General features: G+C 40.3%; 1 protein-coding gene across 1 annotated transcript; it reads left to right on the forward strand.

The window, feature by feature from the left end:
• LOC137254950 (uncharacterized) lies at window positions 1-24,064 on the forward strand. The gene is made up of 9 exons (XM_067792565.1): window positions 1-83; window positions 7,057-7,644; window positions 15,875-15,925; window positions 16,367-16,494; window positions 17,092-17,355; window positions 18,150-18,245; window positions 18,562-18,597; window positions 22,442-22,510; window positions 23,204-24,064. The coding sequence occupies exons 2-9, from the start codon at window positions 7,074-7,076 to the stop codon at window positions 23,381-23,383; spliced, it is 1,395 nt and encodes a 464-aa protein (XP_067648666.1). The 5' UTR covers window positions 1-83; window positions 7,057-7,073; the 3' UTR covers window positions 23,384-24,064.
• Window positions 24,065-24,613: the final 549 nt, after the last annotated feature.

Genomic DNA, 24,613 nt, shown 5'->3' on the forward strand with positions numbered 1-24,613 from the left:
ATTGCGTCCTTGAACTTTACTTGCGTGACCATGTTTGTTTGCGGGTGCCACTGAGGACGGATATTAGCAAGGGGAAGACTGGGGTATGTGAAAGATCTTTTTACCTTTCAACGGGTCTAAACATCCATTTAAACGTGGTTCATTCAATTCGTCAATTAAATATTAATGTGTCCATAAATGGGTAAACACCCGCAAACAGTCAAGAATGTGAGGTGTAAGGCTCATTCATATGCTTCTACACCACACAATTCCTGATACAGTGAACACAGCGATATAATAGTACAATGTAGTTCTCAGGGACAGTGAATAATATCATAACGTAAATATACAACAACTAAAATCGGTTACCTTCTTAATAATCCGTCAACCACACGCAGAACCATTTCTTTGTGGTGATCAACGCTCGTCTCGCTGCACAGGTCCTCATTTCAACGATTCCCCTAACAGATTCCCCTAACCTACGTTTCAAGCTCTACTACGCGTCAGTATTGAATACACCGGTTCAAGCACAGGCAAACTGTCCACGCGGCGCAATTAGGGTTGCGCAATATAAAGACAATTTGTAAAAGCCTTTCTATATGCGTGCAAAGCGAGCAAGTACCGTAGGCATATGTCGTTGGCATTTTGGAAATATGAAGAATGTAAATATGAGGAATATTTATAATATTCCTTGACTTATGTAAATTGAAATAGCTCTCTAAATAATGACTGTCAATAGAAAGGAAATCAACACAGTTAGTTAGACAAAGGCCGGTTGGCCACTGAAGCATGACATGGTGGATGAGGTGCGGGATACTGCAGGCTGACATCTGGAGAAATACGTCACGTGACAGTCTGATTAGGATCCAAAGGTTAAGTTAAGAATGCATTGTGTTAGTCAGGACTTGACCCTCGGACATCGGCTTGGCAGGTTGGGTGACCACAGCCTCCCTAAATGCACCTAGCCCCTGTTACAACATCATGTAGTTGCATACCGATTATATCATGAATAAAGTATTGTGGACTCACTGATGGACTCTTCTTCTACCCTTCAGCAGCCCGGGGTACATATGTCGTTATATAATATTCCTCATAAGCCCTCTTCCAAAATGCCAACGATGCATGCCTACGATACAAGACTTGGCACTTAAAATAAATATATCGCCACCATCAAATTTAGATAACCAATTCCTCTCAGAGTTGTGCTCGTAGATTTCCATCCTCATACTTAGTAAGTAATCACGTACAATTTATTTAATTCACCATTCAACATGCCGGGTTCGTGCACTCTCATTCTTATCACAATCCTATATGGCGGAAGCCTATTTCGGCATTGGTATAAACTTACGTGTTTTCCAAAACATTTCAACTAGTTCTAGGGTCACTGTGTCGGTGTCTGTTTTCCGTTGCTTTAAATGTTGTCTTTTTTCATGGCATGTTAAATCTAAAATACCATTCCTAAAAATATTTGAGACCTTCAGCCTTGTAAGACTATTGGGCACCCGTGGCGAGCCACCTCCTCGTGGTGGGTGCTGGGTAACGCCAAGAGCTCGCCGACACCCCCGTAGTGGACCCGGGGGGATATTTGGTCCACCAACCCGTTTGCCGTGGGTTGCGGCCCTGTGTCGGTGGAGGAGGGGATCCTGGTGGTTGAGGGCAATGGGAGCAAGACCAGTGTTCCTATTGCTCAACACACCACTTCGGCCCTGACTTCACCTAGACGGGAGGTTGAATGGGCCCGGTTCAACCAATCGGCTGGTCACGCCAAGCCCTGAGCATTACTGTATGTAATGTTACACAAAATTTTGAGAATCGTAAGATGGATATTATTAGGTCTTGGCCGATTTTTGGATCTTCTGAATTTCAAATTTTACTAATTCATATTTTTGCCTAGAGTCGTATGCCCAGAAGGCGGTGGCTCATGGGCCAATCTGGTGGAATTATTAATGTTTTAATTCTTCTGCTGGAGTATATCATCCGAGTATCCTTGGTGCTGTAAGCTGGAGGCCCGCTTACTTTAGCATTGTCCTTGTGATACTCCGTGGTGGGTGGGGAGCTCGGATGATGAACCATTTAAACTAACCATGGCTTATGAGAACCCAACAAAAAAACCAAAACGTCCACTTGATATTGACCCTGTTGATACTGACCATAGACCGTCTGCATCGATTGAGTACTGGCCGCGTTTCATTGTTATTGAGACTCCTGACAAGACACCATTAAAGTTGAACCCCTTTGCAGGGGATGTGAAGAACATAAGACGCTTACGTTCAGGTGCCCTGTTAGTAGAGTGCGGAAAAAAGCTACAAGCAACTAATTTGCTGAATATCAAATCTTTCGTGGGTATTCCGGTCACGGTTTCTGCACACAAAACCTTGAATTCAAGCAAAGGTATCGTTAGAGATCGAGACCGATTGTTTGATGATATGTCGGAACTTGATATAGGATCTGAAATGAAGGATCAAGGTGTACTCTTCATCAAGCGCTTTTCAACTCGGAGAAACAGTGAAACCATCAAAACGAACACCTATCTGTTTACTTTTTCATGTCCTAATGCTCCCAAATCAGTGAAGGCAGGCTACTGTAACATTCCAGTTGATACCTACATCCCCAACCCGCTCAGGTGTTTTAAATGCCAGAAATATGGACACGGCGTAAATACTTGCACATTGTCTGTTGTGTGTGCTCACTGTGGTGAGAAGACACACACAACAGAAGATTGTGACAGTGACTATAAAAAATGTACCAATTGCTCAGGCGACCATTCGTCATTTTCTAAACAGTGTCCTATTTGGAAAGAGCAAATGGAGATCAATAAAATAAAATTTACACAAAAAATCTCTTTTTCAGAGGCCAAAACACTGGTAAAGAGATCTGAACTTTCGGAAAGTTATGCTACAGTAACAAAAATATCATCGGGGTGTAGCTCTAAAACAACATCAACCACAGGGTGCCAAACTACCTTGACTTGGGTCAATTGTGATTCTCCACAGACTTTGTGCACTGCTATATCATCACAGACTGAGGAATCACTTCCTAGTACATCAAAGTCTTCTTCTGATCACAAATCATCATCTCAGTCACACTCAAAGTCTCAATCGACAGCTGATAGTCAACACACTGTAAAAAGTAAACCGAAGCCAAAGCCTGATGCTTTAAAACAACAAAGTGGCAGAGCTCCTAAAGGGTCACAGAACAAAATTCAACTGTTTAATAAATACGGGTCTCTTGAAGACATGGACGTTTCTGAAAACGTCCATTCTAGGGCACATAGCTTGTCGCCCTCCAAAAGAGTGCGGGGTAGATCCCCAATAAATCCCCCTAAAAGATAGTTTATTCCAATAATATTATACAGTGGAACTGCAGAGGATTGAGGACAAATTTACATGAATTACAGCTATTAGTCCAAGATTTTACACCTTCAGCGATATGTCTCTTGGAGACATACTTAAAACAAACAGATACATTTGACCTTCGTCATTTTAATGCATATTATTCTTTTTCACCTCCGGGTGATAGAGCCACTGGCGGGTCATCCGTTCTAGTCAGACAAAACGTTATTCAAAGCCCTGTTTCACTAAATATTAATATGCAGGCTGTTGCTGTGAGAATTACTTTACATGTAGCGTTTACGCTATGCTCACTCTATATTTCGCCTTCTTCGACATTTGCCAAAATTGATCTTCAAGCCCTGTATGACCAACTCCCGAAGCCCTGTATTATAATGGGAGATTTAAATGGGCATAACCCACTTTGGGGTAGTGTAACTACAAACACTAAAGGTAAGTTGTTGGAGGACTTTTGTTCTGACAATGATTTATGTATTTATAATGATGGTTCCAGCACATATTTACACCCTGCTACAGGGACCTATTCTGCTCTTGACTTGTCATTGACAAATTCAGAACTACTGAATGAATTCGAATGGTCAGTCCACGATGATCTCTGTGGAAGTGACCATTTTCCTACTATATTAAAAGCTGTAACTCCATCTGATGTTCCTCCATCATCAAGACGAAATTTTAAAAAGGCTAACTGGGCTTTATATGAAACACTGTGTGCTGAAAAACTTAAACCTGAACGTTTTAGTGACGTTCCCGATGCTATTAAATGCTTTTCTGATGAACTGATTTACATAGCTGATGAGTGTATACCTAAGTCCTCTGCAGTTCCACACATAAGAAAACCATGGTTCAACGATGAGTGCAAACAAGCTAGGAAGGCAAGGAAAAAAGCAGAACATTATTTCCGTCGCCATCCTATGGTGCATAATTTAAATAAATTTTAAATTTTAAATGCTAAAGCATGGCGTACTTTTAAACAGAACAAACGCCAATCTTGGCAAAATTATGTATCCAAAATAAATTCTCAGACACCAATGTCCAAGGTATGGAACATGGTCCAAAAATTAAAGGTAAAGGTACTAAATCTACTGTCCATCATCTTAAACATGGAGATCATTTACTTACTGATAAATCAGATATCGCAAATAAACTGAGCGAAACCCTCGCTAAACACTCTTCCTCTTCTAATTATTTACCTAAATTCCAGCAGTATCAAAAGCAATAAGAAAAGAAAACTATTAATTTCAATTCAGATAATGGGGAAGATTATAATGAAACTTTTTCTATTCATGAGCTCCATACTGCTCTTGATCAAGCTCATGATACTGCTACAGGAGCTGATAACATACATTATCAACTCCTGAAGCACTTACCAGAATCCTGCCTAGAAACTCTTCTCATTATTTTTGATGATATTTGGACATTTGGTAACTTTCCCCCCTCATGGCGTGACGCCATAGTAGTACCAATACCTAAACCTGGACGTGATCATACGGATCCATCCAATTATCGACCTATTTCACTAACTAGCTGTGTTTGCAAGACCATGGAACGCATGATAAATAATCGACTTGTTTGGTACTTGGAAACCAATAACCTTATCGCAGACATACAATGTGGTTTCCGAAAAAACAGAAGTACAGTCGATCACTTAGTGCGTTTAGAATCATTTGTGAAGAACGCGCTGATTAATAAACAACATGCTGTGTCTATCTTTTTTCTTGAAAAGGCATATGACACAACCTGGAAATATGGGATTTTGAGAGATTTACATGATTTCGGTTTGCGAGGTCGTTTGCCTGAGTTCATAGGCAAATTTTTAAACAACAGACAATTTCAAGTCCGAGTGGGTTCTACCCTGTCTGATCATTACAGTCAGGATCAGGGTGTTCCACAAGGCAGTATTTTGTCAGTCACACTTTTTAGTATAAAGATAAACAGTTTATCAAAAGTTTTAAACGATTCAATTGATGGATCGTTATTTGTGGATGATTTTAATATTTCTTGTCGTGGGAAAAATATGCATACTATTGAACGGCAACTGCAGCTGTGTTTGAACAAAATAGATAAATGGTGTCTTGAAAACGGCTTTAAATTTTCTAAATCGAAAACTAACTGTATACATTTTTGTCGTAAATACAAACCGCATAAAGACCCTGAACTATCTCTAGATGCTACTCCCATTAAAGTTGTCAAGGAGGCCAAATTCTTAGGCCTAATATTTGACTCACACCTAACGTTTCTGCCCCATATTAAATCTCTGAAAACTAAGTGCCTGAAAGCACTTGATTTGTTGAAAGTGGTGTCAAATTCTAAATGGGGAGGGGATCAAGCAACCCTCTTACACCTGTATCGATCACTCATACGTTCGAAACTTGATTATGGCTCCATCGTATATGGTGGAGCCTGCAAAAGCAACCTTAAACTTCTTGATTCTGTCCACCATCAAGGCTTAAGACTTTGTCTTGGGTCTTTCAGAACTTCACCTATTGACAGTCTCTACGTTGAGGTCTTAAATATATTCAAAGACACTCGAAACGTAAACAGTATATAATATATTCCGACTCTCTTTCTTGCCTTCAGGATATTAAAAACATTTCTTGTAAACATCCACTTTTAATAGAAATTATTGAATTGTACAATAATTTTGCTACTGGCCAGTGCGACATCATCTTTTGTTGGTTACCTAGTCACGTAGGCATTTCTGGTAACACAATGGCCGATCTTGCTGCTAAGGCGGCACTCAAGAAATCTGTGACACCACTTCTTATTCCATACTCTGATTATAAAGCTATAATAAGATCTTATATCCGGGATCAATAAATTACATGAAATGAAACCTTATATCGGTTATACTTACTTGGGTTGTCAGTCCAGATTTGAAGAGGTCATCATGCGACGATGTCGCATTGGCCATACGAGGTATACTCACGAGTATCTATTAAAAGGTGAAGATCCTCCGTTTTGTATCCCTTGTGATGAAAGAATCACAGTCAAGCATGTCCTGCTTGACTGTGTTGAATATTCCATCACAAGGGATAAATATTTTAATTCAAAAATTTTGAAGGATCTTTTTAATAAAGTTAGTTCTCATTTAATTATTGAATTTTTAAAAGAATTAGATTTGCTAAATGAATTGTAAATATATAAATATTTTATGCTTGGAATTTCGAATTAGGAACTTAGAGTGTTAGTGGCTGTATCCTCGAGGGGGGTTAAAACACTGTAAAATTATTGTCCTCCTGAGAGGGTACGTAAGTCCCAAAACATTTGAAGTCAAATTTGATCTTCCTGTTTTTTAGTCGTAGTATTTCTGTCATTTTAATTTGTGGCTAATCTTGCATACAGTCACCAGCAGCTGAGAGGATGGTGTAAATCCAGCTAGGGACCATGCAGATAGCAGAAGTACTGTAAGTCCCCATGGCCCCTAGTATGGTAATCTACTTTCAGTTGTTGGTGATCTATATAGCCTGTTTTTATATTGTGTTGTCTGAATAGGAATATTAGTTTTAACTTTTCACGCTAGTTTTATTTCTCATTGTGATATTCTAGTTGTTTTACTGTCCTTCGTCGACAGGTTTTTATCATGTGCATAGATTCCATTTTTAAGAATGCTCTCGTCACAATATGGCTGCAATACTGCCGATGTGACGTTAAATATTAACTCACTGTAAGACTATTGTACTTGCACACACGCGTTTTGCTGGTAATACTCATTTACTCATTCTTGCAGACTTTGTAGAAATAGCAATGACCACATCGTCTGATCGCCAGAACCTGATCCAAATGGAAGAAGATGAGGAGGAAGACTTTGAACTGACACAACATCGCATAGAGGCTGAGAGAGCTGTTAGAGAGGAAGAAGCGCTTGAAAGAAACACCCTCAAACTTGACATCCCCAAACTTCCAGACGGAAAAACACACCATCTTTTCATTTCCCACAGCAACGACCCTTCAGATGAAGAGGCATGGGCGGAGGAACTGGTCAACACTATGGAACGAGACTTTGGCTTGAAATGTCTTTGGCCAAAACGAGATTTTACACCAGGTCGAGACCTCGGATCGTTAATACAAGAAGGAATATTGTGTTCCATGAAGGTCGTCTTCGTTATGACCCCAGAGGCAGTGAACAGTGGGTGGTGTAAGTATGAACGTAATTTGGCTTTTGGAATTTCTGTGGACAGCCCAGAGAACCTCATCATTCCTGTTAAACTGAAAGAGTGTGAATTCCCTGGAATAATGCGAACCATGAACTATGTCGATGTAACAGCTGGGGAAGACTATGTCTTCAGAATCCGACGCTCTTTTGACGAAGACACATGTAAGTTTATCATTAAAACGTACAGACGGCATAACATAATAATTCTCTTTCAATTACAGGGTATTAGAAAACATCTTATTTTGTCAACCCTTTCAATTACTGGGTATTAGTGAACATTAAATTTTGTCAAATTAGGACCTAAAGAATATCATTTGTGTCTGTCATTGATTTTTCGGTCAAACGTTGATTGTTACATTTCAAGCAAACATCGTATTTATAATAACTATTTGTATATTATTGCAATTTACATTAATACAGGTATTATTTGTATACATGAATTGCTTGTCTAGATCCCAGTTTTACGTACGCATTGATGGCAATTATTAGGATCAGTTTTAACGACTTGGTTATGGGAGACCACATTTATCACAACTGGTACAGGCTGTATCAGATTGCCTGACCAAACTGCGTTGCACATAGTCATTGGTGAATGCAACTGGAGCAACATCATTGCACCACTTGCGTTGCCATTAGCAAAGCGTTTTGGGCATCGTTACATCTTTCAAGGTTCGAGGGCTTCTGGCTCACACCCAGCTATCATGGTAACTCTATGTGAAATCTGTCATTCCTGTCAGGGTCATCCCTCCGAGTCGGGATGACATAGAGTTTTAAAAATGGCTGCGCCAGGTACAGGAGGTATGCCATTGTTAACCAATGAGGGAGCTCGGAGTGATGTGGTACTAAATGTAGCCATGACAGTCTGTGGTGCAATCCCTACCCGTATGGGAACATTCCCAAAGCTATGTATAGAAAGTGACGGTCAGTGTACAGTGATTGTTGAATCAGGGAACACAGCGAGCGAGACGGGCGGTGTATAGCTCTGATACGTGAAACTGTCGGGTCACGCCTGAGAACTTGTGAGATAGAACCCTACATGTATGTGGGGAATATTCTAGCAGTCCGTGTCACGTCTGCTGAGTAAACTATACTAAGCATAGACTGAGCCCGCTTGTGTAGGACTAACAACAGTTGTCTTAAATGAACCCACCCCGGCCTATAGGCGCTGTATATGAAATCAGAAACCACTCATTTTCTTCATTCTGGGAACAGTATCTTGAGAAGGGATACACTGCACAAACCCGCTTTCCTTGTTGTTGGGGTGCTTGGGGTTTTGAGAGAATAATTCAACGGTGAGTTATATATATGATATTGGATCAGGTATAGAATTATTTAAATGTAGTTCCACAAACTATATTAAATTTGATTAATCGTTTCATAGAGATAACCCAATATATTCTATTTTCTTGGTTGTCATATATGAACACATATTACTTTTATTATTGATGCCATGCGTTGATTTGCGCGGATGAATGAACCTTTCTTGGCCCTGAGTCTGTGTATATAAGAGCAGGTTAAGGATGTGTTATCATCTCATATGGAGGTCGCTCCGCAGATCATTTTGAGATGAAGTAACCATGTAGGTGAGAGATTATTCCCATTCAAATGATTTGATGTTGACTGTCAATACATCATTGGACAGAGTTACTAAAGCCAGCCCTCAGCTTCTAAGTTATATGTATATATTCTCTATATTTATCTATTCATTCATTCATTCATTCATTCACTTATTTACAGAATATGGCACCTGCTACTAAGAAGCCCCGTTATATATAGATGTGACAAGTGTGACAAAACTTTCTCAAGCAGACAAAGTTTACATCGTCATAAAACATCTACCCATAGCCTTAAGAAGTTCAAATGTGACATGTGCTCAAACCAGTTCAGCAGAAATGATAAGCTGAAAGATCTCTTGAAGTCAATGTCCCTTCCTGCTAAGAACAGACGGGTAGGAGGTTAGACAGCTGATGATCAACAAGATCATCATTGCAGCCAGAAAGCATCGAGGGGTACGATGGAGGTTTAAGCTATCCTGGGAGAGGGCGTGGTAAAATACGACCCTATGAATTTCCTCAGAAATTACTATGAAGAGGTGAAGTCTATACTGAAGAAGGCTCTTAAGGACAAAGTTTGAGTCACAGAACCGAATTTCTATCAACACGTTTGGCTATGAGAAAGGACAAGTGCACCCTCTCTACATATAACAAAACATCAATTTGCAGAAACATGTCAATTTGTTACTGATTTCAGACCGGAAGAAAACCTACTACTGCTCTATCAGACACACGACCTGACTACTTGGCGGAAGGACCAAACGTAATACTTGTCATTTTGCTGCCCTTACTGTCTCCATGACTTTACAAAAGAAAGACTTTTGAATGACCACACACCTTACTGTCAAACCCATGGACTTCGGCGTATTGAACTGCCCAAGGAAGAAGACAGATGGCTGTCATATGAGCTCAAACACGTGAAGAAGCAATTGAAGGCTCCCTACGTCATCTACGCCGACTTTGAGAGCTTACAAGTCCCCATCGCCAGCTGCACTTCACATCGGAGCTTATCGTTCACCGAGATGCTCACCAAACATCGACCATGTGGTTTTGTTTACAAAGTAGTAGGTCTTACGCCTGACAACTGCAAGCCACTTGTAAGTTACAGAGGTTTAGATGCAGCTACCAAATTTGTAGAGCATATGATCCAGGAACAGGATAATATAGCCCAGAAGTTCAAGCATGGTGAGTCTCTTCACATGACAGGATCTGATTGACAAAAAGTTCAAAAACACCACCCAGTGTCACAGCTGTCAAAAACCCTGTAATGCCCCTATTCCACACAGGCCACGAATCTCACAAATTGCCACAAATTGACAAATTCGAGGATTCGTAGCTGAATTGTTATCAGTTTGTGAAGATCGTAACTACTTCGTAATGTAGTAGTAGTTAGTTCTGGCAATTGTTGAGCAATCGTGAAATCGTGACCAAAGTTTTAAACTGTTCAAAATTTTGGCCACGTACTCCCGATTCCAAAAAAAAATCATATTTAATTTGTAACAAATTCGTAGTGCATTCTTAGGCATAGAAGCTGAATCATAATCATTTCAAATTCATTCTTCGATATTCTTAACTCATTCGGCTTAACCACGAATCAACAATGAATCAGTTACGAATCCCACAAATACACCCTGAAGCAGGCAAGAAGCAAGTGATACCTATCTACATCTACGAATCAGCTACGATTGCCAGCAAATTGGGTATATAAGGAGTTGAACATTGCATTCGGGTCATTAAGCTGCTAACAATTGTGCCACGATAAGTGTTGCAGGCAAGGGTAAGGGGAAAGTTAAGAGAAGCAAGAGACCCAGGGAAGAGGGACAAGAAGGCAGATGGATAAGGAGGTGAGGGCATTTTTGAAAGCATCCGTACCAAAATTCAGAAGAAAGTAAAGTGGGCAGTCACCTGTTGAGATGACAGACCACCAGTGATGGATGTATCAGATTGTATTATTCTGGTGACTATGAGCTTGCCAACCAATGCCCCACGGGGCATGAGGAATATTCCACCGCGCTTGTTACTGCTGGACAATGGCTTTCCATGACTTCATCCTTCAGTTCCTGCATGACAGCCTGCATGACCACTGTCGCTGTAACCACATCGGAAGTCAAACTGGGTGGTGTCTACCACAGTCTAACCCACCACATGGGATCTCCTTCTTCTTCGAAGTAGTCTTCATCCAGGAATCACCAGTTAGTGTTGATTCTCCAGTTCCAGGGCAAGTACGGTGAAGGGTCAGCTCTACCTTAAACATCCATTTTGGAATTGATACCCAAACAACAGTGACTGCCTTTTCCCATGAATTGTCAAGTATAGGTACAATTAATTTATTCGTACCTGATTCTTACGTGCATTCGGCATATTCTTCACTGATTCGTAATTGGTTCCTAACGTTCACACAATATTCGTAATAAGTTCTTCTAGACCATAGTGAGTTCATATGTGCGAGTTCAACATAATCCCATAAATATTCTTAACTCTACCGTTCCTGTATTGTAACTTAAAGATAGATCAACGCCGATTGAGCCAGAAAATTTGTGCAATTCCACGAAAGTTCATGAATCCTAAATGTTATCAATTCCTGGTGATTCGTTGGATTAGTGGCCTGTGTGGAAAAGGGACTTAAGAGACCACTGTCGCGTGACTGGTACATATCGTGGAGCAGCACATGGTGTTTGTAATCAGCACTATAAATTCACAGGACGAATTCCTGTAGTTTTCCTTAACTTGAGGGGGATATGACAGTCATCTGACCATGCAGGCAATTGGTAAAATCCAGAACAAGGAGATCAACTGTATTCCTCAAATGCATGAAGAAATACATCTCCTTTTCATTAGGCTGTATGGATTTCATAGACTTATTTCAGTTTATGAATTCCTCCCTCGAAAAGTGGATAATTTGGCACAGGAAGGACCTATGCAATTCACGCATATGACTGAACAATGTGCTCAGGACATACTCCCGTTGATGCTGAGGAAGCAGGTGTACCCCTATGAGTATTTTGATGCTGAAGAGAGGTTTACCGTGACATCTCTCCCTCCTCAGGAAGCCTTTTACAGCACTCTGTCCGGGGCGAAGATTTTGCTCATGCCCAAGTAGTATGGAACACCTTTGGAATTAAAAAAATTAGGTCAATATCATGACTTGTACGTACGAACTGATGTGCTGGCATTTTACTGATGTCTTTGAAAATAGCAGACACCGTTGTTTGGATGCCTATGCTTTAGACCCCACCCATTTCCGGGCCTTGCCTGGCTGGCTGCTCTCAAAATGACAGGAGTCAAGGCACTGACAGATACCAATCAACATCTCTTTGTGGCAAGGCTTGAGGGGTGGTATATCGATGATCAGTCACCAATATACAAAAGCCAAACATCCCAGTGCCCATGGTTACAATCCTGAAGAGCTGAAGGGTATGTACCTTGATGTTAAAATTTGTATGGTTGGACTATGAGTCAGCCTCTTCTAATGTCTGGGTTTACATGGGTGGATGACGTACCTGATATCACTCAAGTTCGTGATGATGCAGAGGATGGATACATATCATAAGTGGACTTGAACTACCCGGAAGGGTGACATGATCACAATGAATATCCGCTTGCACCAGAATCCCTTGGAGTGTCAAACGATATGCTTTTACCCTATGCACAGACATTGAAAAGCAAATTGGATAAAGATTTCAAGGATGTGAAGGGTGAAATTCGAGACAAGAAGAAAATAGAAAGAAAACCAACTGAGAAACAGAAGGCAAATGATCCAAACCTGTCCAGAAGCACATTCCAAATTCGGGATCTAAACAAAAATATGTCCTCCACTATCAGAATCTAAAGTTTTATCTCTCACCAAAGTTCATAGAGTCTTAAGATTTGTGCAGCGGGCCTGGTTGGGGACTTACATTGAATTAAACACCAGCATGAGAAAACAGGCTAGAAATGACTTTAAAGAAGACTTCTAAAAATTCATAAATAACTCAGTGTTGGGCTAAACCATGGAAAACCTGAGAAATGGAGTCGATGTCAAGTTTCTTCAAGGTCCAAAGATTCCTTCCGAATCTTCGATGAAAATCTGGTTGCTGCCCATCTAAAGAAACAAAAACTATACCTCAATCGACCCATCTATGTAGGTTTCAGTATTCTGGACATTTCAAAAATGCTGAACAAATTCCACTACAACTATGTCAAGCACAAGTATGATGCTCAACTAATGTTTACTGACACAGACTCACCGTGTTATGGTATCCAGACAGAGAATGTCTATGTAGATATGTGGGAAGATCCGGATCTGTTTGATACCTCAGGCTATCACAAGGACCATCCTTTATACAGCATCACAAACAAGAAAGTCTTAGGCAAAATGAAAGATGAGACCAATGGTACACCCATCCATGAATTTATAGGTCTCAAATCCAAAATGTATTCACTGATCTTTGAAGCAATGGATGTGAAGACAGCCAAGTCATCACTGGTAAAGAAAAAGACTGCTAAGGTTGTAAAAAATCTGTGATTAAATACCATACCAAACATGAGCACTATAAACAGTGTCTGAAAGAGAAGCACATATGTCAACCATGTCCATGATCAGGGCCCACTGGCATAAAGCGATCATAGCGCTACAATGTTTGTAATACCCATTCTCCAACATAGGCTTAATATAGTCGTAGCACTAAGGTCACTTTGTGCAAAGAGGCCAAGGCGCTATGGACATATATGCTCAACAAACGTGGACTGAGCCTCTATGATGACAGGACGTATTTGCTGGAAGATGGGCTAAGCTTATGACCATTGGAGAATCCCCACACTATAAAAGGAGGAGAGTGTCTAATCACAATCATTTGTGAGCTGACAAACTGAAGGGATCTCATCATGGAAAAGAGCTTGTGTCCTCTATGCAAACATTCTTTTTCGAAACCATTGAACGTGAAACGTCATATGAGAGTAATACATTACATTTATCAACCTTCGTTAGATCTCCGTCATTTAGCTCATGCTCAGATGGCTCCTTTGGCTCTTGTTGCTCCAATGGCTCCAACAATTCCAATGGCTCCTTTGGCTCCTGCTCCTCCTGCAGATCGAGCTTATTCAGTTGATATCTCAGTTCTGATACACGTATTTACCATGACCGTGTCTGGTCCAATTTCGTGAGGTAAAACTCATCTAGTGAAAGAAATACTTTGGATATTTTGAAATTCAACCCCCTCTCATCCTATAGTTCTATCGACGTTGGCAGCCTCTGTATGACAATATTAAAGCTACAGTCTACGCACGAGTGGAATGTATACAAGGTATTCCAGCTGACTTGGAAAAGGATGATTTCATTAATCCCAGAGTCAGAAACCTTATAGCACTAGATGACCTCATGTCTATGGCCAGCAAGGACTCTCGTGTCAATGATCTGTTTACAGAGAGAAGTCATTGCAGAAATCTGTCGGTGACCGCTATCAGTCAAAACTTACTACAAGATAGACCCAATCCAGAGAAGAAACTGTCATTATCTGGTGCTATTTAACAACCTCGTGGAAAAGCAGCAAGTGATGACCTTGGCAAGACAGATATACCCCCACATGTACTGTGGCAGAGGTATGATGAAGCACAAAACCCGACAGTTTCACGTATCAGAGCTATACACCGCCCGTCTCGCTCGCTGTGTTCCCTGATTCAACAATCACTGTACACTGACCGTCACTTTCTATACATAGCTTTGGGAATGTTCCCATACGGGTAGGGATTGCACCACAGACTGTCATGGATATATTTAGCACCACATCACTCCGAGCCCATAGAGTTTTAACATAGCTGGATGTGAGCCAGAAGCCCTCAAACCACGACTACTAAGCATTCAAGTCTCGCTTGGCTTCCACTCAGTCCTGACCTCTTCCACCATTGGACATATTTGGGAAATCAAATTGTGCCTTCCAGAAGTATGTACCTATACATGGTTGGTGTGAAAACAACACCAAAGATCAAACGTTGCCCATAAACAGTAATTCATGAAATTTGACTTGAGTTTACAAATGATTACTAAATGCTGCAACGTAATTTCATTGGTCATACAAAATAGAGTGGCATATTTGATGCCAGTATAAACTATTCACTTAGCGGCGTTAGTGGACCTTGGTTGTGAAACTAGGGTGAAAAGGGATCTTCACACAACAGCAGGACAAACGAGTCAAAAGTGCACCCCTTCTGGAATACACTGTAATGCAGAGGTCAGGGGCGTACCCAGGAAAGAAATGAAGTGTGGGCCAACTAGACGTGTGGGAGATGTTTCCTCAAGAAAATTTGCAATAACTTCAATCTGTACTGGTAGACATATCATTTATCCACATGCTATATTTTGCTGCCCAAAACACAGAGGACAGATCAAATGCAGTTATAAAAACAATGATAACAGGGATAAAGTGAAGCCAGTTAAGAGATGTGTACACAGCAGAGTGACATACAGGTAATTAGATTTACAGGTAGTCAGAGGTGTACATGTGTATACAATCACTGATTTAGATCATATAGACGTTATATAAACAATGATGATGGGGAGATGTAAACACAAGAGGGTGATACACAGCTGAATAAATGACATCAGGGGTGGCTTTTATGTTCCAGACACTGGGGAGATTTTCACAATTACACAAAATTATAAACATACAATCGCGGGGCAAAAGTGCAATATGTTTTACTTGGGTTCACTTCCCTCGTAACGAAGCACCCTTGAGAAGGAACCTAGTCAGAGAGGGTGGGTGTGCATTCATGTATAACGAAGTCTTTTCATTGGCTGATTCGTTTGCCGATACGCTGATGGCTAACTATGTGGATATATATATAATTCATGTCAATATTTGCAGTTGATCTGAAGCACCTCGTGCCAGAAGTGAACCGTCGAGACAAGGGAGCAGGTAAGACGATTTGTATGATGGCCATTAAAGATCCGATACCATTTCTGTAAGAATGAAAATTAATCCATTCAACCTTACAACTCTTAAACTGCCCGATATGTACGTTAAGCACTGTTGAAATGTGCGCATGTGAATAACGTAATCTCTGGATGTAAAAGCAAATGTATCAGAGTGTATCATTCAAGCTTTCCAGCGTAATGTCGAATTTTATGGCAAAGACCAAACAATGACATTGTTTCATCACCTGATCCTATCAGCATACTGAACAATCTAAATGTCAGTTGTGGCATCCAATTTGCAATCTCCACAGTTTCAAATTGTTGATCAAAGTCCATTTAGCCCAATTGATATGATCAAAGTGGAATTGCTCATGTTAAGAACAAACTTAAAGATGTTTGTAAATCAATGATATTGTTATATTTGAAAATTGTCTACATTTAGAACAACTGAATGGACGAATGGTTCAGATACGCGGAGAACAAGTGTTCAGATCCTGCAGAGGGTCGGCGTGGTGGTTTCCAAGTCTTGACCAGCATCAGCGCTACCAGTTACGGCAGCTTGGCAGCAAGGTGTTGGAGCAGTTAGAAGATGCGGCAATGCATTAATGTGTTGTAACTTATCTGTGTAGTTTGGCTGTAAACACCACTAACGACTGGTTTTAACGAGACACAGTGAACAAGGAGAACATTCACGAATACTTGTTGTCACTTATTGTTTCCCCCATTTTGAATACTTAAAATGAAATTGTTTTGCTTGCATCTCCTTTGATTATTTTGCCAACACTAAGACACCATGTAGACCTCAAATATTTCACTTTTTTATTTTTTTAATATGAAGCAAGAAATCTGAAATGGACACATGTTGTTAAGTGCTTATAGCTATAATCAGGAGCAATAGTTGGTGAATCAAATCCAAATGAGTCTACATGATCATTAAATGTATGGAGTAAATGTTTATCTCTTGAACATTTAGTATTGCAATATTTTCATGTCCTGGTTGTCTGCATTTCAACTGATCTTGAGACAGATAGATATTATAACCCTTGCCATAACTTGCTTGCCAAACATTTATAGTGAAGAATATTGCAAATTTACATGAAATGCCATCTTTGATGCTTCCTTCGGAGCTATTACTAGTTTTAATATATATTCATCCGTCAATTTCAGTTTGCTGAAAGAACGTATTATGAAGCACGGGATGTGATCAACAAGTCCTTCCGCATGAAATACTTTTCCATCTTCAGTTCCGGTGGGCGATGCTGCAGTTGGTGCTTCATCAGCTTGGTTTTGTGGTTCCTACTTGTAGCATTCGCCTTGGCTTTGATACATACGAAACAAAACCACCTGTTTGATACTACGTTTATGTGGTTTGGAATTTTTCCGGGGCTGCTATTTGTGCAAATATTTTTATTTTGCATCACCCGGCGATTGGTGAGTGTGTATTGTACCAAGTATGTTGGTCACTAATGTGCAACTGGCTACCATGTAGTTGTATAGTGAAAGGAATAAGTTCTGTAAAACGTGTCCGTAACTTTTTTCATAAATATACCTGTCGACCTTTGTTTTCACTAATCCTCGGCCAGACTCGGCCATGTTGGGGTACCCGTGACACCTGTCTAACAATGCATAGCCATTGTCGGACATGAGGAAGAATCTACCCTTTTGTAGCGCATTTATGTATCGTTCCCTTTTCACCGAGACACATTTGACTCTGGTGATAATTTCCAATTTGAGATGCACTTTGGCCAGCTTCCCTTACTAATTTTTCTGATGATACTGTCTTGTATGTCAGTTGTGGCCCTTGTGTCATCAACGTAATTTAACAGTCGTGATTGTAATCTGTAATTACTGATTGAAAGGACGAGAGCGCTGTCATGTTCCCATATCCATTCCAGTAATACGCATCCATTCTTGACGTGACAGACGTCTCAAAAAACAATAACAGAACACCTTCTGGATTTTATCACAAGGATGGCCAGCAAGTAATGAGTCATTTCACTGCAAATGCCCGTTTTCTAAATCCATATGCAATCATGCACCTTTTCAAATATTGTCAGGTGGAATATTAACTACCTTTTGGATAGGGTATTTGAAACATTTGCATGTGACACAACTGAACACAACTGGCTATTTTGTCCATCATATCAAGAATTTGGTGCTAAATATAGAGAGTTTTAATTTAAAGAAGATCGTAAATTATATTTTGTGTGTATGTATTGTTACAGAGTGAAAGAAAAATGAAGCGCTGGGTGTGCAACTACAGTCTTGGACATGTCTTGAAAACAAACATCTTCATCCATTTTGACTTCACGAACCCTTCTGTATCCTTTGTTAACAAAATGACCGAGATGACCTGTATTAATGAGCTGTATCAGTGACTGTGATGAGCTGAATGAATGTCTGTGATGAGCTGGATCAATGACTGCAATGAGCTGTAGGAATGCTACATCTGTTGTAGCAATGGATATACATCACAACCTCCAAATTTTCCATTGGCGACCCATGCCCTGATGTCACTTATAGCTGACAACACGAAACGTTCCATTTTGTCATATAATTTAGCTCTAAGACACAATGTGCTATTTACCCTTCATTGCTTAATATGAAACATTGTTATTACGTTAACTGAAACTGCAGATGTCTATCATGTACTACAACGTCAAACCTTGTCTGGTGAGTATTTCCTTTCGGTTCTTTACATCCTACAGTGTCATCTGTATTAAAATGTGTGAGCGGGTTACATGCTATTGTGAAAAAAGAGAGGGCGAAGAAGCATGGTTTTGGTTGCTAGCATCTGTGTTAGTTCAAGAGGAACGACAACGATGTTGTCTATTCGCTTGTAACGATTGCAATTATATATATGTGGACAGTGAGCATGTTATGAAAGGTACAGTGAAAGGCAAACCAGATAGTATGGCGGGTAAGACCAGGATCTTCTCAAAACTGTGCACTTTGAGTTAAAAGTACCAAACTTGGCACACTTATATGTTGTTCCACACCTCAGCAGTTCCCTCTGATGGCAGAAAATCTAAGATGGACGCCGTCAATTTAACTATTTAAATCTCTGACTACGTATGTAAGTCTCTGCTCAATATGTCATAATTATTTTGTCACATTTTATTTAGGAAATTTTAATCATAATGCTATGCGTAATTTAAGATGTCCGGAGATGAGATGTGAGACATTGGGCACCTTTCAAGCAATATGTGGCGGCGATCTGTAAATAATCGAATCTGGACCAGGCATTCCAGTGAACTTCATGAGCATCTATCTACGCAACTGAGATGCAATCATATGCCCGAACTAGGTCAGCGAGTCTGACCACCCGTTAGTCGTCTCTTACAACCAGGGGCTGCTTAATGTTAATTCTTACAGGGACCTTCACGCTTGTTTTGCTGCTGACCAATCCCCTCAGGCAGGATAACAGAGGCTTTGTGCTGGCGACAATATCCACCCACCATCCGCTCTCTGACCTCAGACCCTGCCCAGGAGACCTCGGAGGCGATATCCACTCACCATCCGCTCACTGAGCACAGACTCTGTCCAGGAGATCTCGGAGGTGATATCCACCCACAGTCCGCTCCCTGGGCACAGACTCTGCCCAAGAGACCTCGCAAACAATATCCAACCACCATCCACTCTCTGAGCACAGGCTCTGTCCAAGAGATCTCGGAGGTTATATCCACCCACAATCCGCTCGCTGAGCACAGGCCCTGTCAACGAGACCTCGGAGGTGATAGTCGCATAATCTATTTGACTGGTTCAAGCATGCCAGCAGCCTAAAAGAATCTCAGCCCTGCTTTTAGTGGTGATTCTTGTTCAGTGACACCGGAGTCTTTTTATTGTGTTAATGTGTTACGGTTAATAACTTGCCTTGACGAAAGGTATAATAAATCCCCTTCGAACCAGCAAAATATAACACGGACAAGTCTAAAATATTTAATGATATTTTGAGCAAATAATGAATCACAATACGGATTTCTAGTACAATTCATTTGAGTCACAAGTCTCAGGTAATGGGTCGCAAATATCAAATATTAATTCACCAGTCTTGGCATTTGCAGTTTGAGCTGATATACAAAACGAAGCTTGTCAATCTTGAAAGTACGTCAGATGATGTTGACAAACACACGATGACGGTTGGCAGATGTACACAACTCCAGTACTAATCCGAGTATAATTCCGTGTGATTTCACGTCGCACAACACAACAACCAGCCTTTATATATACCGACACAGCTTTTTAACATTCTAGCCAAACGTGATGACTCATCATTTAGTCAGAACGTTCGCGAACAGGATCAGTGATAAAACAAACTAGTGAAAACAGGCATATGCAACACATGGGTAACGAAACTGCACGATCAAGCTATTGGTACCACTTTTTCTTAAAAGTTGTAAAATCTCCGTTTTTGTTTGAAACATGCAACTGATTGTTTTACAAACTTTCTTAACAGTATGGAAACACACCAGGCCTTTGAAATGTCATTATTTCGTTCCTAACGTCCGATACATTCTGTAACAAATGGCACCTTATTTATTTGAACTATCAGTTTGGAAATCCACCTGCCACTTAATGTCGATGATGTGAACATGCAAGTCGCTCTTTCCACCATGGAAAGTGGAGGAAAAAACACATACATGATGCATTTTCACTGTGTTTCGCGGTTCTGTTACCTTTGAAATCGCAGCTTGAAATGAGCCTTTTGACGCTTGCTGAAAGGGGTCAGGCTATAGGCCCTTTGGATTCAAAATCAAACTCATGATCAGAGGCAGATAGCTGTCTAGTTTAATGTGAGACAGAGTGCAGTGGGTAGAGTATGGCAGAAATTCCATGCCGATGGGTCCCTTGAATATGCTCATGGACCAGGTCACCCCAGGTCAAATTTCATATCGTAAATGTTCAGTACTTTTCGTATTGTGGCAGCAGGCTTTAAGATAGTGCTTTAGAGTTACTTCCTCTGGACTAAATGTTTTGATTATTTGTGCGTACTTCCGGGACACTACCATAAGTTTCTATGTTGATGGCGAGGGTCGCAAGTGCTCGAAAGTTCTTGAATCAGTCACAAGGCTCGGTCTCATGTTGGTACGCAGGACACACAGAGATTTACTGGAGTACTTATGTACAAGCCTCTCCGTCAGCGCTTGACCTACATAACCGCTGCCTGACCGCTCTCTGTGTTGCATTCAGTATGACTGTTTCTCACTCTCACACCATGACTTCGGTTAGATGACATTATATTTGTGAGCCATTGCTTAAGATTTGATTCAGTTCTGGTTCTATTGTGAATCGTTTGTATCTTGCCTTTGTTTTGCTGAATACACATTCTTAAAAAATACCAGACTTCTCATTTTGCTGGTTATCAGGGGATTTCTTATACATTTTGTCACGGCAAAGTATTCACCGTAACAGACAGAGATCAACACTACATAACACAATCTTTAACGCAGCAAATCTTCAGACAGAACTCTTCAATGTTAAGAATGTTAGGGTATCCGAGAGTACCGGTAGTCGACGTTGAAGGGCAACCGGACAGTTCGTCCACCCTACCGACACGTCACAAGCACCTCGTTTGAGATGGAGTAGACATCACGGCTACTGGAATCAAAGTCAATGGTCTCGTGTGCTCTTCATAGGTGAAGGCAGATTCAGTGATGTCCATCCATGATGACCGGCAGAGGATTTGCCGGCTCAGTGAAGAGCGAATCAGAAACGCCGTGATTTTTTCATCTTTTGAATGGTGTTTTGGGTGAAACGTAATAATTTCCAATTTAAAAGAGATTTGAAAGCAGGTAACAGGACATGAAACAGAACGGTTGTGTTGGGCTTTGCTAAAAATGTGCACAATATTTTCAGAAGCGAAAGTGTAAACCTGACTAAACATACAAGGCACCAATGGTGTCGTAGTTATTGGCTGAGTAGAATGCCACGTGTGAGTGTACACTAATAGAATTGAAAATTGACACATTGCCGGGGTCATGGCTGTGTCAAGGGCACACAAAAAATTTTCATACTGAAGAAGAAGTGGATTTAGTGGGTTTAAGGGTCTGGTTCCAAGACAACCTTAATCACAACTGTCATCACAACTTTAAAGAACATAGTGATTGTTTATGAAAGGAACTACTATTTTGGATGACCTCTGTTTAATATTAAGGGCAGGTGTAGTATTCTCATAATTCTGAGATGTAGTTGTATGCCTTATCGCATCTGAGGTCACGTGATGTAACTTGTGAACTTGTGTACTACGTCAGAATAATAAAGCGGGTGATTGGAACAACTCGCATGTCGTGTGTGTCCCTGTGCAGACACGGATCCCATGAAGATACTACAGCAGGTCATTCCACGAAATCATTAAAACCACGATTGGCTTGTCATATAGTCACGTGTCTTAATTCTGGGTGTAGATTTTGTGACATTATCACAGAAAAGTGAAGGGTTGTTCCGTCTGTTATTACATGTAGCTCAGACTCAGTTCTTGTTTGTATAATGATTCCTTCTTTCATTTGTCTTTGCACAGGAGTTCATCTGTGAAAAGATGCATGAAATTGTAGACAGTGATGGATCCTTGCGAGACAAGAATACAGAGGTACGATGATCATATACTATGTAATTCTCTCTGTTCCCTGAAGACCGGTATTAAAATGTAGGTCTTCAGCAACTTTCACTATTGAAACGGGTAGACTCACTATCTCGCTAACCTTATCCGGTATACATTTAACCTCGCATACCCAAATACAAGCCCTCAACTTGTCCTTTCCATACCAGACTTTACTTTACCTTACTTTATTCCATCCCGCCTTACTGTATGTTTAATCTGAAGTGGCCCTACCATACAAACTGAGTAACACAAGAAGTAATTGTATTGTTCCCATGGTCATTGATATTGTGTCATACCTTCAGTTGCTGGCGATCTATAGTCCGATTTTATATTATGTGTTTTAAAATGATTTAGCATTTTATACTGAACTCAAACTAGTTTCAATCAATTTGTGATATTCTTGTCGTCCTTCGCTGACCTTTTAAAGTATGCATATTTTTTCTCAGTTCATAGCTTTTTGTCGTCACAATTTGTTTGCAATATTGAAAACGCGATGTTACATATCAACTCATTCACTTACCCAGTGGTCTGTGAATTTATTGTAAATGCGTTTATGACAGTATCATCATATGGATAAATACTACTGTTAAATCTAACCAAAATTCAGAAAGTATTCATTTGCATTCAGAGCACACCCAGTTTCTAAAATGTATTATGCTCGTACGTGTTTCTCTTTTTCAGGAAACTGCTCAAACAATGGGAAGGCGCAAGTTTTTTTCTTTTATTGAAGAGAATTACGAAGCACTCTTTTCTTTCAATATAAATGCATCCATTGTCAGAAGACATCCGACTTTTTATGAGAAAAAATGCATTTGTGAAATGATGGAGAAGAGAATGATGTTGAAGAAGCAGAAAACATGAGAATGAGTGTTGGTGCCTGGGCCGAAATATAAATAAAAACACAGAAATTTACTCAGTGACTAATTGTCTGCTTTGTCCAGTCATTATTGCCGTTTTTAATTCGTCAATCTAGACGCTTTTCCCAACAGTAATGTTACGAGAGTGTTTTCCGTAATTTGTATTATTATTGATCAAGTGATAGTTATTATCGGGTCACAATGTTTAGAGTAATAGTATTTATCGACACGCCTGTTAAGGTAGCGCTTTAGAGGTGCCTACCATTCAGCGCTCTTCTGCATATGGGTGTTTTGGTAGTTGGTAACACGAGGCCGAGGCCGAACGAGAAAGTCCTAAGTAAGTGGCGATGTGATGACACAGTGCTCGAACGTTCAAGAATCAGCGAATGCTGGTGGCTGTGTTGACGACACACAAACACGGATTTACAATCAGATGTACACTGGCGTTGTGGCACCATTCGGCTTATATACATCTGTCTGCCTTTTCGCCAGCGTTGACCTACATTCAAGATCACTCGCCGTGAAAGATTCAGTAGAACTGTTTCTCACTGAAAACCATGACTTTGGCGAGTTGATATTATATTTGTGACCCATTACTTTAGATTTGACTCAGTTGCTAGAGGCTCTATTTTGAATCGATGTATCTTGCTATTTGTATGCTCAATACAAGATATTGAATATTTTAGAATGTCTTTGTTGTATTTTGCTGGTTCTGAGGGGATTTCTTATACCTTTTGTCACGGCAAATTATTAACTGTAACAGTAACAATACAGAAACAATACAGAAAATAGTGACCTGGTTTTTGCGGCACATCTTGATGTTTAGTGGGAAACTGGCAAACAGAATGATAAAAGTCTCATCTGCGCATTAGTTTTGGGCCAGTTAGAAGCGTAACGTATCATAAAGCTGTAAACCTGGAACTAGTCATGCCGGACACAGAGTCCCATTCATGTGAGTTTTCTGCGTATTTTGTGTTCTTTGTACGTACATAAGAATAGCATTGTGTGAGTAAAATATGTGATACGGAATATATGTCCCGTGTTTGTTCCAAATAACGTTTCACTTGCCTTTGCATGGTTGTAAATGGTTTCTGTAAATAATCGAGTCTAGACCAGACATTCCAAATCCAAAACAATGATAATCCAAAACAATGACCATTGATCTACGCAACTGGGATACGATGCCATGTGGTAACCAAGGCCACGAGATTTTTCACAAGAACGTTTTGCTAAA

This window comes from Haliotis asinina, chromosome 1 (genome assembly GCF_037392515.1).
Source record: "Haliotis asinina isolate JCU_RB_2024 chromosome 1, JCU_Hal_asi_v2, whole genome shotgun sequence".
NCBI lineage: Eukaryota > Metazoa > Mollusca > Gastropoda > Lepetellida > Haliotidae > Haliotis > Haliotis asinina.

Excerpts from the sequence above, each read along its gene's own strand:
- LOC137254950 (XM_067792565.1), top strand. The coding sequence starts at position 7,074 with ATGACCACATCGTCTGATCGCCAGAACCTGATCCAAATGGAAGAAGAT. Across the intron at positions 16,495-17,091 it reads TACGGCAGCTTGGCAGCAAG|TTTGCTGAAAGAACGTATTA; the intron begins GTGTTGGAGCAG and ends CGTCAATTTCAG. Across the intron at positions 17,356-18,149 it reads TTTGCATCACCCGGCGATTG|AGTGAAAGAAAAATGAAGCG; the intron begins GTGAGTGTGTAT and ends GTATTGTTACAG.